At 41.2% G+C, this 13,680-nt stretch overlaps 1 protein-coding gene across 1 annotated transcript in view; it reads left to right on the forward strand.

Annotated features, from left to right (window-relative positions):
* SUSD1 (sushi domain containing 1) overlaps window positions 1-13,680 on the forward strand; it is a 135,065-nt gene that overhangs the window by 52,096 nt on the left and 69,289 nt on the right. The window contains exons 9-10 of the mRNA XM_007449808.1: window positions 4,930-5,039; window positions 9,216-9,408. Coding sequence (XP_007449870.1) covers window positions 4,930-5,039; window positions 9,216-9,408 — 303 coding nt within the window. The remainder of the gene's footprint in view (window positions 1-4,929; window positions 5,040-9,215; window positions 9,409-13,680) is intronic.

Here is a 13,680-nt window from a genome sequence, read left to right on the forward strand (position 1 = left end):
TACACGGGCCTCTCACTGTTGTGGCCTCTCCAGTTGCGGAGCACAGGCTCCAGACGCACAGGCTCAGCGGCCATGGCTCACGGGCCTAGCCGCTCCACAGCACGTGGGATCTTTCAGGACCGGGGCACGAACCCGTGTCCCCTGCATCGGCAGGCAGACTCTCGACCACTACGCCACCAGGGAAGCCCTGTGATTGATATCTTAACTGTAGATTCTAACTTCCACTATTAAGAAGTGGCTCACTTTAGCCTATTTAATTTTATTTTTTTGCCCCGATTTCCTTGATTTCTTTGTGCTCTATTTGCATGATATGCCTTTGCCCCCCTTTTGTTCTTCTTAAAAGCTATCTGGATAACATTGCTATAGATGTACTCTAGGAGACAGCATATGTTGCAAACCTTTTTGAGAAAAGTAGTAGTTAAGCAATTTACATTAGTGTTGTTTGTGATATGGTTTTCCTTTCTTCTGTCATCTTAATTTTTTCTCTTTTTTATGCTATGTTGTTATGTCCATTGTTTTCTCTTTTTGCTGCACGGATTTTCTTTTTTCTTTTTTTTTGCAGTATGCAGGCCTCTCACTGTTGTGGCCTCTCCTGTTGCAGAGCACAGGCTCCAGATGTGCAGGCTCAGCGGCTATGGCTCATGGGCCTAGCCACTTTGTGGCATGTGGGATCTTCCCAGACTGGGGCACAAACCCGTGTCCCCTGCATTGGCAGGTGGACTCTCAACCAGTGCACCACCAGGGAAGCCCCGGATTTTCTTTTTTCATTGGTTCAGACAGTATAGATTTTGCTTTTATTCTGCATTACACATTAAAAAACAAAAATAAAAAAATCCTATTTGAATGTGTATTTCTCTTATTGCCTGTGTTGACTGAAATAATGTTAACTTCTCCCCCAGTAAGATAAGGAAGTTAGCATTCTTTACTTCCTTTTCTTCCTTCCCCCTTTTGCTTCCCTTATGTTATTGGTTTAATACAGCATTTTATTGCCAGCTTCTTATTTTTAATATTTTTAACATGTACTACATCTTTAAAGGATTCATTTTTATATTAATTTATAGCAATATTCATAACCATTATTTAAATAGGTATATGTTTTAATAGTTTCAGTGTTTACTACCAGTTCTTTCATACCAAAGCATCTCTGTCTTTCTCTGTATTTTTATTTCTCTCTGCACAGTGATTTCTATCTTCTTACTGAGGAATGGGATACTTTCTGAGCCCAGGATTATCTGAGAATATCCTTTTGTTGTCTTCACAAGTGAATAGGAACTTGATTGAAGATAAAATTCTTGGGCCAAAACCTTTGTTGTCAGAATTCTGGTGGCATCTCACATTGGCTTTGGGAATTTATAAAGTTTTGAAAGAGGAATTTGAAGGTGTGATTAAAAAAATAAATTCCTGTGTAGACAATCTGATTTTTCAGCCTGGATATCATAGAAGCTTTCTTCATGTGTGAAGTTCAAGACTTTAATCATTTACTCATGCACATGGTAAATGTTTATTGACCACTTACTATGTGTTTGACATTGCTCTAGGCATCGGGAATTCAATAGTGAATGAGACGGGAGTGCTTTCTTTCATGAAATTTCAGTCATGGGTTATATACATGTTAATGTTTTTCACAAAGTTTTCCTAGTACCCTGTGAGGTTTTGGATCTTCAAATTTCAATCTGTCTACACATTAGGAATACATTAAATCTCTGATTATTGTTTTTGTTTGTTTTTGCTCTTCAAATACTCCTATGTGGAATTCCTTGTCTGTCTGCATTGGTCTTCTATTTTCTCTTTTTTTATATCCGTGCCTTTTTCCTTTGCCTTCTGTGAGTATGTAGCAAGTTTGTTCTCTATATGCATTTATGCATTTATGCATTGACACTTATTTTTTTAAAGATTAATTAATTAATTAGTTAATTAATTTTTTGGCTGCGTTGGGTCTAAGTTGCTTCACGCAGGCTTTCTCTAGTTGCGGCGAGTGGGGGCTACTCTTTGTTGCGGTGCCTGGGCTTCTCATTACCGTGGCTTCTCTTGTTGCGGAGCATGGGCTCTAGGTGCGTGGGCTTCAGTAGTTGTGGCACGTGGGCTCAGTAGTTGTGGCTTGCGGTCTCTAGAACTCAGGCTCAGTAGTTGTGGTACACAGGGGCTTAGTTGCTCCATGGCATGTGGGGTCTTCCCAGACCAGGGCTTGAACCTGTGTCCCCTGCATTGGCAGGCAGATTCTTAACCACTGTGCCACCAGGGAAGTCCCTGCATTGACATTTCTGATGCACTTTAAATTCTGTTGTTGCACTTTCATTTCTTTTTGTCTCTTCTAGTTCCCTTTTTATTTCTGCCTCTCTCAACCAGCTTCCTCTCTGCTATCACATTCTCTTACATCTCATCCTTCATCTGTTTGAATCATCTTTAAAATTTTTTTACTGAAAGTACAGAACAGATGTTGCTGAATTTTACCATTATTTTGCTCACTATTTTTTTTCAACAGTGTTCATTCTTTGCCTTCTAGGCGTGATCTCCCTCTTCTTCTTTGTAAAATCATTTCATGGGCTCCCCCCCCCACCTTTCTATATTATTTGTCCTTGGAAGATAGAAGTTTAATTTAGGTTTGATATTTCCCTCATAATAAAATGGATGGCATTCCCTTTGATCTTACTTTTTATTGGATAATATTGGTATGCTTATCTCAGATCTCATCTTGAAGGATTTACTGCTGGTTGGATGATCCAGTATCCTTTGGAGAGCAGCTGTGAGAAAACCTACTGCCCCGAGTTTTATTTCTGAGCACTTTGCTATCTTGAGTGGTGAAGCTGTAGCTCTTGGGCCAGCTCAGCATTGCCTGGCTTCATTATGGTGCTATAGCCTACAGAGGCAGGAAGGAACCAAGTCTCTCCTTGTGCCAACCCAGGCTGTCTGTCAGGTGGAACCTCCAGGTCTCTAGACCTCCCCTTAGAAGTCCTTCCCTGTTACTGATCTCCATTGTGCTAAGGAAAGGCTATTATTATTAGAAGTAGAAATAGTGATAGCAGAGTATATAACCCTGGGTGCCTATCAGAATTGCCTGGTGAAGTAAAAAAACAAAAGAAACAAAAAACCCCCACAGATGTCCAAGCTTTACTTTAGATCTGCCATGTCTGGGTGAGGCTGCTGTGCAAATTTAGGACTGGGAACTCCCAGGCTAAATGGCTGCAGCTGGAGCAGTCCTGTGGCCTATCTTTGCTTCCAGCCCCTACCTCTATGGGCACCAGTCCTCCCCTATTCCTTCCTTTGAGATTTTGGAACCCTGCTCCTTTGCTTGGAAGACATGTTGCTTAGAGCTCTCAGCATCTTTCTTTACCTAGTCTCTTCCACATTGTGCTAAGCAGAAATATCTTCATGTTTCTGCCTTATGGATGGCAGTCAATCCTTCTTTCCAACCCAGATGCAAATTTTGACCCATTTTCACTATTCTCAGTCACTTCTGTCAGGGTTGGAGGTGGGAAGTGGGAGCCAGATGCTTTTGTTTTCAGACTATAATGGCTATAGGTGGGAAAATCATATTGAGATGGGAACTCTGCAGACAATACTTCTGCTTTATGCTCTGTTTGTGTACAGACATATACTATATGTGGTATTTCTCACGTACATATATTTGGTATACCTCAAAATCATGTGCGTACATGGGGAAATTTTTGTTTCTGGTGTCCTTATGAAATCTTGAAAATGAAAGCTATGAAGATAACAGAGAGCACGTTGTGATAGGTCTTCAAATTCTCTCTCATAACCGTATCTTACATTTTCCAGTTATAGCTAACCAAGAATATTTTCTCCCACAGCTAATTGCCTGGTGCTGCCTATGTCAGTGATATTTAAAGTGTTGTGGACAGTTCCAATTTTGAGTAGAATAATTTATTGTTATCATTATTACTTCTTAGGTAGCAAAGACTCCCGTGGGAGAAATATAACTATCTTATAGTAATAAAAAGCTTCCCTCCATAGACATTTAACTTTTTCTCATTTGTAGAAAATGCACAGACCTGTTTGTTAGGAAATTTGTTTTTCCTTGAAAATTAGCCATGGTACTACTAGACTCTCTGTGGGTTCTTTAATTCATTAGTAACAAATTTATTCTTCTTTTTTTTTCATTTCCTGTATTAAGAACATCGAAGGAATGAATTAGTCTGCAGGAGGCATGAAATGACTTTTTTTCTATATAGCGATGCAAATATCAGCTCTCTGATTATTTCATTGCCTCATCTGAGTAGCTCTTGAAATACTGTTTGCTGTGAGAATAAACATCTTGCCTGGTCATCTTCTAGGTTGGAAACACCTGCTCTGAGAGTTCTAGTCCCTGACCTTTGACTTTTATTCAGCTTTTTCCTTGTTCTCAGGCTTTCTGGCTATTGATATACTTACCTTGATGACATTTTACTTATGGACCATCCAAGTGATAGAATTAACTCTCTAAAAATCTCACAGCTTTGTTAGTTTACAACAATTGTTTTTTCCATTGCGGAGCACAGGCTCCGGATGCGCAGGCTCAGTGGCCATGGCTCCCGGGCCCAGCCACTCCTTGGCATGTGGGATCTTCCCAGACCGGGGCACGAACCTGTGTCCCCTGCATTGGCAGGCGGACTCTCAACCACTGCGCCACCAGGGAAGCCCTACAACAGTTTTAAAATATGCATTATTTCATTTGATTCAACAGCCTATGATATAAGAAAAGCAAACCTGATTACTTGATTCCATAAATAAGGAAACTGAGGTTCAGAGGGGTTAGGTGACTTAGCTAAGGTCATGCAATTAAGAAGTTGTAGAGCTAGGACTTGAAGCCAGATTTGATGCTTCTGCTGTTAAAAAACACTCTGTTGGCTTTCAGAGTTTCAGTTGTCCTTGGCCATGGTATGTTTTGCTAAGAAGATGTAACCTTTCCCTGTGTTCTCTCTTATCTTTTAGGTGATGATCTCTTAGAAGATGACAGGATTTTCAATATTTCAATACTTAATGAAGCTTGTTTGAAATTGAACAGGCATTCTAGGAAAGTTGGATCAGAACGAATGTACCATGTAAGAAGATCTCTTATGCTATTCGTTAATGAATTGTGTCACTTAAAAATTTGGGTGCTCTCCAAGTGGGGATCCAGAGTATTTAAAAACACTAATGGAATGAACTTCTAGATTGTTTGATTTTATTTTCTAGAGATGGATGTGAGATGGCTGCAAGTGAGGGACTAAATTGAAGGAAGACACTATTGGGTGATTTGCTCTCATTTTCTCTGATATTTCACATGTATTATATTTTACTTTGGTTCATTTATAGTTGCAGCTTATTTTGTCATCAAATTCACACTCGGATGTGGGTTTTAAAGAAACTTATTGCAGGACTCTTGGTCCTCACTTAACTTGAATTTATAAACATCACAAATCTCAAGTAAAATTATAAGTATATTCAGGCAGGAACTGAAAGTTATTATTTTTGTATCATTTTTAGTGCCTAGCAAATCATCTGGCAGAGAGTAGACTAAGTAAGTATTACATTAGAATTAATTCATTAACCATTTACCAAAAGAATATCGTGTATTAGGACCTGGAAGTTCTATTCAAACTAATATAAACATACAAGTAAACAGACAACTACAATATGGTGTAATGAGAGCTTTGATAAAAAGTAAGTAAATAAATGGAATAGGAGACTGTATGTATGTGTATATATGTCCGGGTACAATTTTTAAAAAAATATATTTATTTGGCTGCGCTGAGTCTTAGTTGCAGCACGCCGGATCTAGTTCCTTGACCAGGGATCAAACCTGGGCCCCCTGCATTGGGAGCACGGAGTCTTAACCACTGGACCACCAGGGAAGTCCCCATGTCCAGGTACAATTTTTTTAACAAGAAGCAGAAACATTGCAGAGTCATAAACAGTAAGTAGGAATTCACCAGATAAAAGATGTTGGATGAGGTGAAGAAGGGCAGTGTGGGCAAGTTGAGTAGCTTATTGGATAATTGAGAATATGTGGCTTTCTTGGGGAACAGAGAAAGCAAGGGGGAGTAGGAGGAGATGAGGCAAAAATCTGAATAGTGATCATTCCTGTATCCTGTACTTTTAAGCTTGGATCTTATTTTTTATGTCTATATGGAGGCACTGAAGGATTTTAAGCAGGTGAGTGAAATATTCAAATTTTAATATTGGAAAGAACACTGGACCTAGAAATATATTCAGGTACCCAAATAACTTAATATAAAACAAAGATGATTTTTTGAATGCGTACAGAAATAAATGGTTCTGGGACAACTGGTTAACTACTTGGTTAAGTAGATAAATGATTCTCACTTCATGTCCTACACTAAAATGATTAAAGAGTTCAATTGAAAAAAGATTAATTAATATGTTAGACAAAGGTTAATTTAAGTAACATGTGAAACACTCTTAAATCCATTGGAAGGAAGTGAACATTCAAAGGCAGTTTGCAAAAGAGAATATAGATACTGCCCAAACACACATGAATACACACATGAAAAGAATTTTTAAATCATGAGATACCACGATTTTTCTGTAAACCTGGAGAAAGTATTACTACACACAGCTGTGGGCCCTTAAATTGGCATGACTTTTCTGGAATAGTTATTTGTTAGGATCCATAAACTTCCACAAGTGTACTATAATTAATTATTCAAACATATACAGAAAGATTAAACTGTTCTCTGAAGCTTTATTTATAATAGGGGAAATTGGAAACAAATGTCCATCAATAGGGATTTGATTAAATAAATAATCATACATTTATTGGATAGAACACTATGCAGACATGAAATACCATCTGCTTCCCACTGGACAACATTTGTTGCTGTGGACCAATATTCCCATTGAAATGGTCTCTTTTTCTCCTGTTGGTCTGAGCCTTCTCTGTCTCTTTCACAAGCTAAATCTGATTACCCCCCAAGGTTGTGCCTTCCCTGTTCTCTTGTCATTCTATACCCGTCTTTGGTTGTCTTACCCATTCTCTTGACCTCCTTGACCATCTCCATGCTGAAGACTCCTAAATCGATTTCTTTAGGGCTAATCTGCTCTCTAAGCTCTGGGCCCTGTACCCCCCAAAAGGCTCCTGTGCTCCCTTTAGCACTGTGTCTTCACATAGGTGACTCTCCTACCTGCAAAGCCCTTACCTCCTTTACCTGGATAACTCCTGCTCGTCCTTCAGTGCTCAGCTCAGTCATCTCCCTGGTGGGAGGCCTTCACTGACCTCCTCCCCCAAACGCTGTCCCTGCTCTGAATTGTTTTTCCTACCCTTACTTTTCACAGCCCCAACTCACCTGCTTAATGCTAATTTCTCTTTCGGTCCACAATTAAGATGAGGAAACCTTCCCTGATCCCCAAAGAGGAGGGTCAGGTGTCCCTCCTGGGTACTCCTCCAGCTTCATGTATTATAACACTTATCCCTGGGTATTTTATTTGCCTAGATACTTACCTGTGAGTTCCTTGAGGTTAGGACCTGTATCTTATTTACTATTGTATAACCAACACTGTATACTCTGGCTGGTAAATAATAGGCAGTCTGTCTATTTATAGAATGAATTAATGATAGAGAAAAACTTTCTAATATGTTGTTAAGTAAAAGGACTATATTATAAAATCGTACAGACAGTGTGATCCAAATTTCGTTAACTAGAAAGTAATTTTTTGTTTATAGACTGAACTACATGTAGTTTAGGATGAGACTGACTTTGTATAGAAATGCAGCCTCCTTAGTTGTGAGGTTTTTCTCCAGCAGAGGGCAGCAGTCTGAACGCAGAAGTGGTGAAGTCAAACATCTGGATTGGCCCAGGGCTTTGAGTTTTCAAGAATGGGTGAAGTTGAGAACAAAGCGGCAAGGGTGTTGAGGGTATCAGGGAAAGAGAATGGTGGAAGTGATAGACAATGGTATCCAAGATAGGTGGGAAGATGAGGATGGGGGCATTAAAATATTGGTAGAAAATCTTGAGTGAGGAAATCTTGGGGGATTTCCTGAGAGAGATCAGACTGAGTGGGAATGAGTGGTCCAGAAGAACAAGGAATTGTGAGATCTTGGTGGAGCAGCTCAGAGGATGACAGTCAAGGATGTGGTGGTGGATGTGGGTAGCTGAAGCAGAATGGAGGAACTTCACGGCACTGAACTCAAGCAACTCTGAGGCCAAGTTTTGATGGCTTGCCTATAAGGACCTTTATGTTACCCAAGAGAATGATAGGAATCGGGGGAGAGAGGAATCTCCCAAATGAGCCAGGGTCTTGGATGTCTGTGGAAGAATGACAGTGATGAGGAAGGGTAGAGGGTGGAATAGCCAATGACACAAGCATCAAAGGAAACACTAAAAAACATGTACATCCAGCTAAAGCACATTGATTGATCAAGGGCTGATCATGTTACTTCTAGGACCTTCACATGTTTTTTTTTTTTCCTCTTATAAATCCCTATATTATACATACATCTTGAGTTGGCAGTGGTTAGAGCATTATTGGGTTACCAGTGTGTGTGATGACTCTGTGGACCAAGAACTGTTTTCCAGAACTCTAATAGGAAGGCTCCAGTGAAGTACCATGACTCAATCGCTTTGCATGCATAATTTGGGGTAGTCCTCGTACAGTGTAAAAAGTCTGTTCCATGAGGCTTGTCTATGGATTCCTTATGAATGAAAAAAAATGAAAAGAATTTTGCCCAGTAACTCCAGTACAGCCTCCTTCACCTGGGAAGGCTCAAAGGGTTACTTTAGAATAGCCTGACATTTTGTCCATCTGAGATGTAGTTATGCATTTTTTGTTGTTGTTGTTGTTTTGGTTTGGTTTTTTTTTTTTTTTTGCGGTACCCGGGCCTTCCACTGTTGTGGCCTCTCCCGTTGCAGAGCACAGCCTCCGGACGCGCAGGCTCAGCCCGCCGCTCCGCGGCATGTGGGATCTTCCCAGACCGGGGCACGAACCCGAGTCCCCTGCATCGGCAGGCGGAGTCTCAACCGCTGTGCCACCAGGGAAGCCCTGTAGTTACGCATTTTAAGCTTAGTCTTATAGCTGGTTGAGAGGGAGGTTGAATAGGGTACGTAGGGTAGCTTTGTAAAGTTCTTGTCCAGTTTAGCCTGCTATTGTATTAAAAATAATTCTGTGTGGGTGAGGACAAGTAGAAGGAACCTTCCTGCTTTCTTTCCATTTTGCTTATAGTCTAGACATCTGCAAGCCAAATGAATTTAATGCATCACTTTCTTTTAATCTCACGACAGTTTAAAGTTCTAGGTCAAAGGTGGTATCTGAATAATTTTTATCACGCAACATCATTTAACTTCACAACGAGGGAACAAACCGCAGTGGTGTGTTTAGATCTGTATCCAGCAACTGAGTACACAGTGAATGTCACCCTCCTGGGATCTCCCGAGCAGCACTCAGTGCAAATAACAATAACAACTGCACCAGCAGGTGGGTGTAGATGTCTTTCTGTTTGGTATCTTTTTTAAAATAATTAATTAATTAATTAATCTATTTTATTTTTGGCTGCGTTGGGTCTTCATTGCTGTGCACAGGCTTTCTCTAGCTGTGGAGAGTGAGGGTTACTCTTCCTTGTGGTGCGCGGGCTTCTCATTGCAGTGGCTTCTCTTGTTGCAGAGCATAGGCTCTAGGCACACGGGCTTCAGTAGTTGCAGCACGCAGGCTCAGTAGTTGTGGCTCGCGGACCCTAGAGCGCAGGCTCAGTAGCTGTGGTGCATGGGCTTAGTTGCTCCATGGCATATGGGATCTTCCTGGACCAGGGCTCAAACCTGTGTCCCCTGCAGTGGCAGGCAGATTCTTAACCACTGCGCCACCAGGGAAGCCCACTGTTTGGTATCTTAAGACAACAAGTTAAATATGTGTATTGAACTGTACAACATGGGGCAGCATAAAGAATGATAGTCTCAGAGTCAAGAGACCTGGGTTCTAGTTCTAACAAACTACCAATGTTTTCTGGGGCACAGTGTCCCTGAATCTTACCACCTCTCCCCTTTCCCACTTGGGTTCTGGCTCAGAGATGGTACAGACCAGGAGTGGACTGCTTTACTCAGGAATTCCTAGGAGTGATGGATTGAGAATACTGTAAGGCTTCCTATCTCTCACCTCCAATTTAAGACAGCTGAACCCTAAGGGTAGTCATTATGGGCAACTAGAACTAACTTCCAGATCAGAAATGTGAGCTGCAGTGTGTTGGACATGGGTAGGACAAGGAGGCCTCCTGACGGCGCCATACGAGCACATTAACCCAACACAGAGAACAGTGGCCTAAAGCAGGTCAGGCTCCTTCTGTTGCTTGCAAGGAAGCCAAATAGAGGCGGCTGTGTCAACTCCACAGCGCTCCCTGGTGGGGAGGGATGCAGAAGTCTCTACCATTTCTTTTGTTCTTTCATCAGTTGGGTTGCTTTTTTAAAAAAAATATTTATTTATTTATTTGGTTGTGCTGGGTCTTAGTTGTGGCTCACGGGCTCCTTAGTTGTGGCATGCGAACTCTTAGTTTCTGCATGCATGTGGGATCTAGCTCCCTGACCAGGGATGGAAACTGGGCCCCCTGCGTTGGGAACATGGTGTCTTAACCACTGTGCCACCAGGGAAGTCCCTCATCAGTTGGGTTTAATGGACAAATTTCTGGGCAACCATTGAAAGAAAACAGTAGAATAAGATAGGTCTTGCTCCTACCTTCCTGAGGGCTTTATCCTGTTCACCGACTGATCTTTGTGGGTCAGTAGTGGGCACGTTGGTCTTTGTACTTGGAAGGCTCTGAAATGCAGTAGACATAAATGAGGGCCATGCAGCACCGGAGGCTGAAAATTCACTCTTTATTGTATTTTTCTTCTCAGATTGTGCCTTCTATCAGCAGAGGTTGCACGATGAAGACCTCCAGACAGCATAAACCTAGCCCCCACGTACATTTCTGGCTACAGAATAATGCTCACAATTTGAATATGCATTTCCTCCAATTATTAAATCCTCAGAGAAATTAAAGTCTAAAAATAACACCCACCTCTCCCTGTAAATTAACGTGTAAAGGCACTCAAGTTCCAGTTTCTTTCCTCCCCAGTGCCTTCTCTGCTAAGCCTCCCTTAGAGTGGCTTCCCTGAGACAGGAAGTGCATTCTAACTGTTACATCCTATAAATCTTTTTTTTTGTAGTAGATGTTACTTCTTAGGTACCTCCAAAGTTGAATTAATCTTTCTTTTTTTAAATTTTTTCTTTTTTAAGGTTGAATTAATCTTATTCCAAGTTTCATTGTCCCATTTCTCAACATGAGTCCCAGAGATACAAAACTTAGAAAAGCAAAGTTATGTGATAGTTGTACAACACTGTGAATGTACTAAATATCACTGAATTGTATACTTTAAAGTGGTTAATTTTATGTTGTGTGAATTTCATCTCAATTAAAAAAGAAAAGCCAATGGCTTAGATACGTTCTTCTTGCACCTGGGCCTCAGTTACCTTCTGAGTGATTCACACGTGACGTAATGCAAGTAAAATGTTTAGAATGGTTCCTAGTACATAATAATGATGATGACAATACTAGCTTTGTTTATTGAGCACTGAGGATGTCCAGGCATTTTTCAAAGTGCTATCCTTTGGTCAATCCAAACCTACCCAACCTTTTAAAAATTATTTTTTTCCCGTTTTACAGATTAAGGATCATGAGGCACAGAGAAGTTAAGCAACTTGCCCAAGATCACACACTTAGTGAGATGTACAACTGGGATTTGAATACAGGCATTCTGGCTCCAGGGCCCTCACTTTTATTTTTTATTTATTTATTTATTTATTTAATTATTATTTTTTTTTTTTGCGGTACGCGGGCCTCTCGCTGCTGTGGCCTCTCCCGTTGCGGAGCACAGGCTCAGCGGCCATGGCTCACGGACCCAGCCGCTCCGCGGCATGTGGGATCCTCCTGGACCGGGACACGAACCCGTGTCCCCTGCATTGGCAGGCGGACTCTCAACCACTGCGCCACCAGGGAAGCCCTGGGGCCCTCATTTTTAATCAGTACATCTACTGCTTTTTACTAAATATTTAGTGCTTAAAAAGAAAAAAGGGAAAATTTTGTTCCTAGAACCTAGTGCATAAGTCAGTCTAGACCCACCTTGCTTTTTTCAACCTTGGACTGTGAGCAAAAACTTCAAATGCCATGAATGTGTAAATGCATTCGTTTAATAAGTGTTCATTTCTTATCTACTGTGTGTCAGGCAGGTTCTGATAGCTGACAAGGTAACAGCAATAAAACAGACTCAGCTGTCATGGGGTTGGAGTCAGGAAGTTGGAGAGGAGACAGATAAACAAGTAAGGAAATATATGTTAGGTGGGGCTAAGTGGTAAGATGAAGAATAAAGCTTGGCAAAGGGAGTGGCAATTGATGGTCAGGGAAGGCCTCTATTATAAAGAGACATGTAAGCACAGGTCTGAAGGAAGTGAGGGGGAACACCAAATGACAGGCATGTCCTTGGCATGTTCTGGGAACATCAAGGGAGCCAGCGTGGCTGGAGCAGAGTGAGCTAGAGAAAGTGGTGGGAGATGAGATCTCTAGCTTGAGTATAACGAGGGGGCCATGGTGTCAAGTTCAGAAAGTGAGACTACCGTTACCTCCTCCTTTGCAATGTGGACCCCAGATTATCAGTAGTGCGTGTAATCTAGCATGTGATGTGACAGCCTCTATAGGTTACTCAGCTATCTGAAGTCCACCCCCTGTGAATTTCAACTTAATTTGGGAAATCTCTTCTCTTGAGGTTATTGGATTCAGTCTGACACCAGGCTTCCCACGTGTTGTGGGGGAAGGAATTCTACGCTTTTTGAAAATTTTGGAACTCTGCCAATGGTGGTTCCAGGTCTTTCTTGGTGTCTATCCCAAGTATTTAGAACCTTTTATTTTCATGTCTCCTTTGAGCCCTTTTTCTACCTACCCTCCACCATTGCTGAAGATCTTGATCTGTGCAGTGAAAGAGCCTCCTTTCTTTGTGAGCAGGACATCCAATATTTATAGTAGGAAGCTCTTCAAGTGAAATGCACTGTCTTAAACAGAAATGGACTCACAGACATGGAAAACAAACTTATGGTTGCTGGCGGGGGTGGATAGCTGGGGGGCAGGGGGAGAGATAAATTAGGAGTTTGGGATTAACCTATACACACTACTGTATATAAGGTAGGTAAACAACAAGGACCTACTGTATAGCACAGGGAACTGTACTCATTATCTTGTAATCACCTATAATGGGAAAGAATCTGAAAAAGAATAGATATATATGTAAAATTGTATACTTGAATCGTACACTTGAAACTAACACAACATTGTAAATTAATTATACCACAACAACAAAAAAGGAGGGAACATACCAAATGGGGAGAAAATTACTTCAATAAAGTCATATTTAACTAAAAAAAAAAAAAAGAAGTGCATTGTCTTGCATGCCTGCCTCCTTCACACTCCCAGTTTCCTGCTGTTTTCTCGGAATTTCTCTATCCCCCGAAAGATCCTAAGTATTACTTTAATTCTGAGCAGCGTGGCTTCCTATTATTGAATGCCTTGCTTCTGAGTCCTGCTTCCTGGTTAGGAGGTTTCCCTTGTCTTCCCTGGAGTATCACCCTCAGCTGATCCTTGAGCTGCTGTTGAGTTTCTGGAACCTGTGTTTTCACTGGTCTAATGAGGTCTAGGAAGTCCCCTAGTTTTAGTGGTTTTTCACTGAAGCCCCA

This window comes from Lipotes vexillifer, unplaced genomic scaffold (assembly GCF_000442215.2).
Source record: "Lipotes vexillifer unplaced genomic scaffold, Lipotes_vexillifer_v1.1 scaffold230, whole genome shotgun sequence".
Taxonomy (NCBI): domain Eukaryota; kingdom Metazoa; phylum Chordata; class Mammalia; order Artiodactyla; family Lipotidae; genus Lipotes; species Lipotes vexillifer.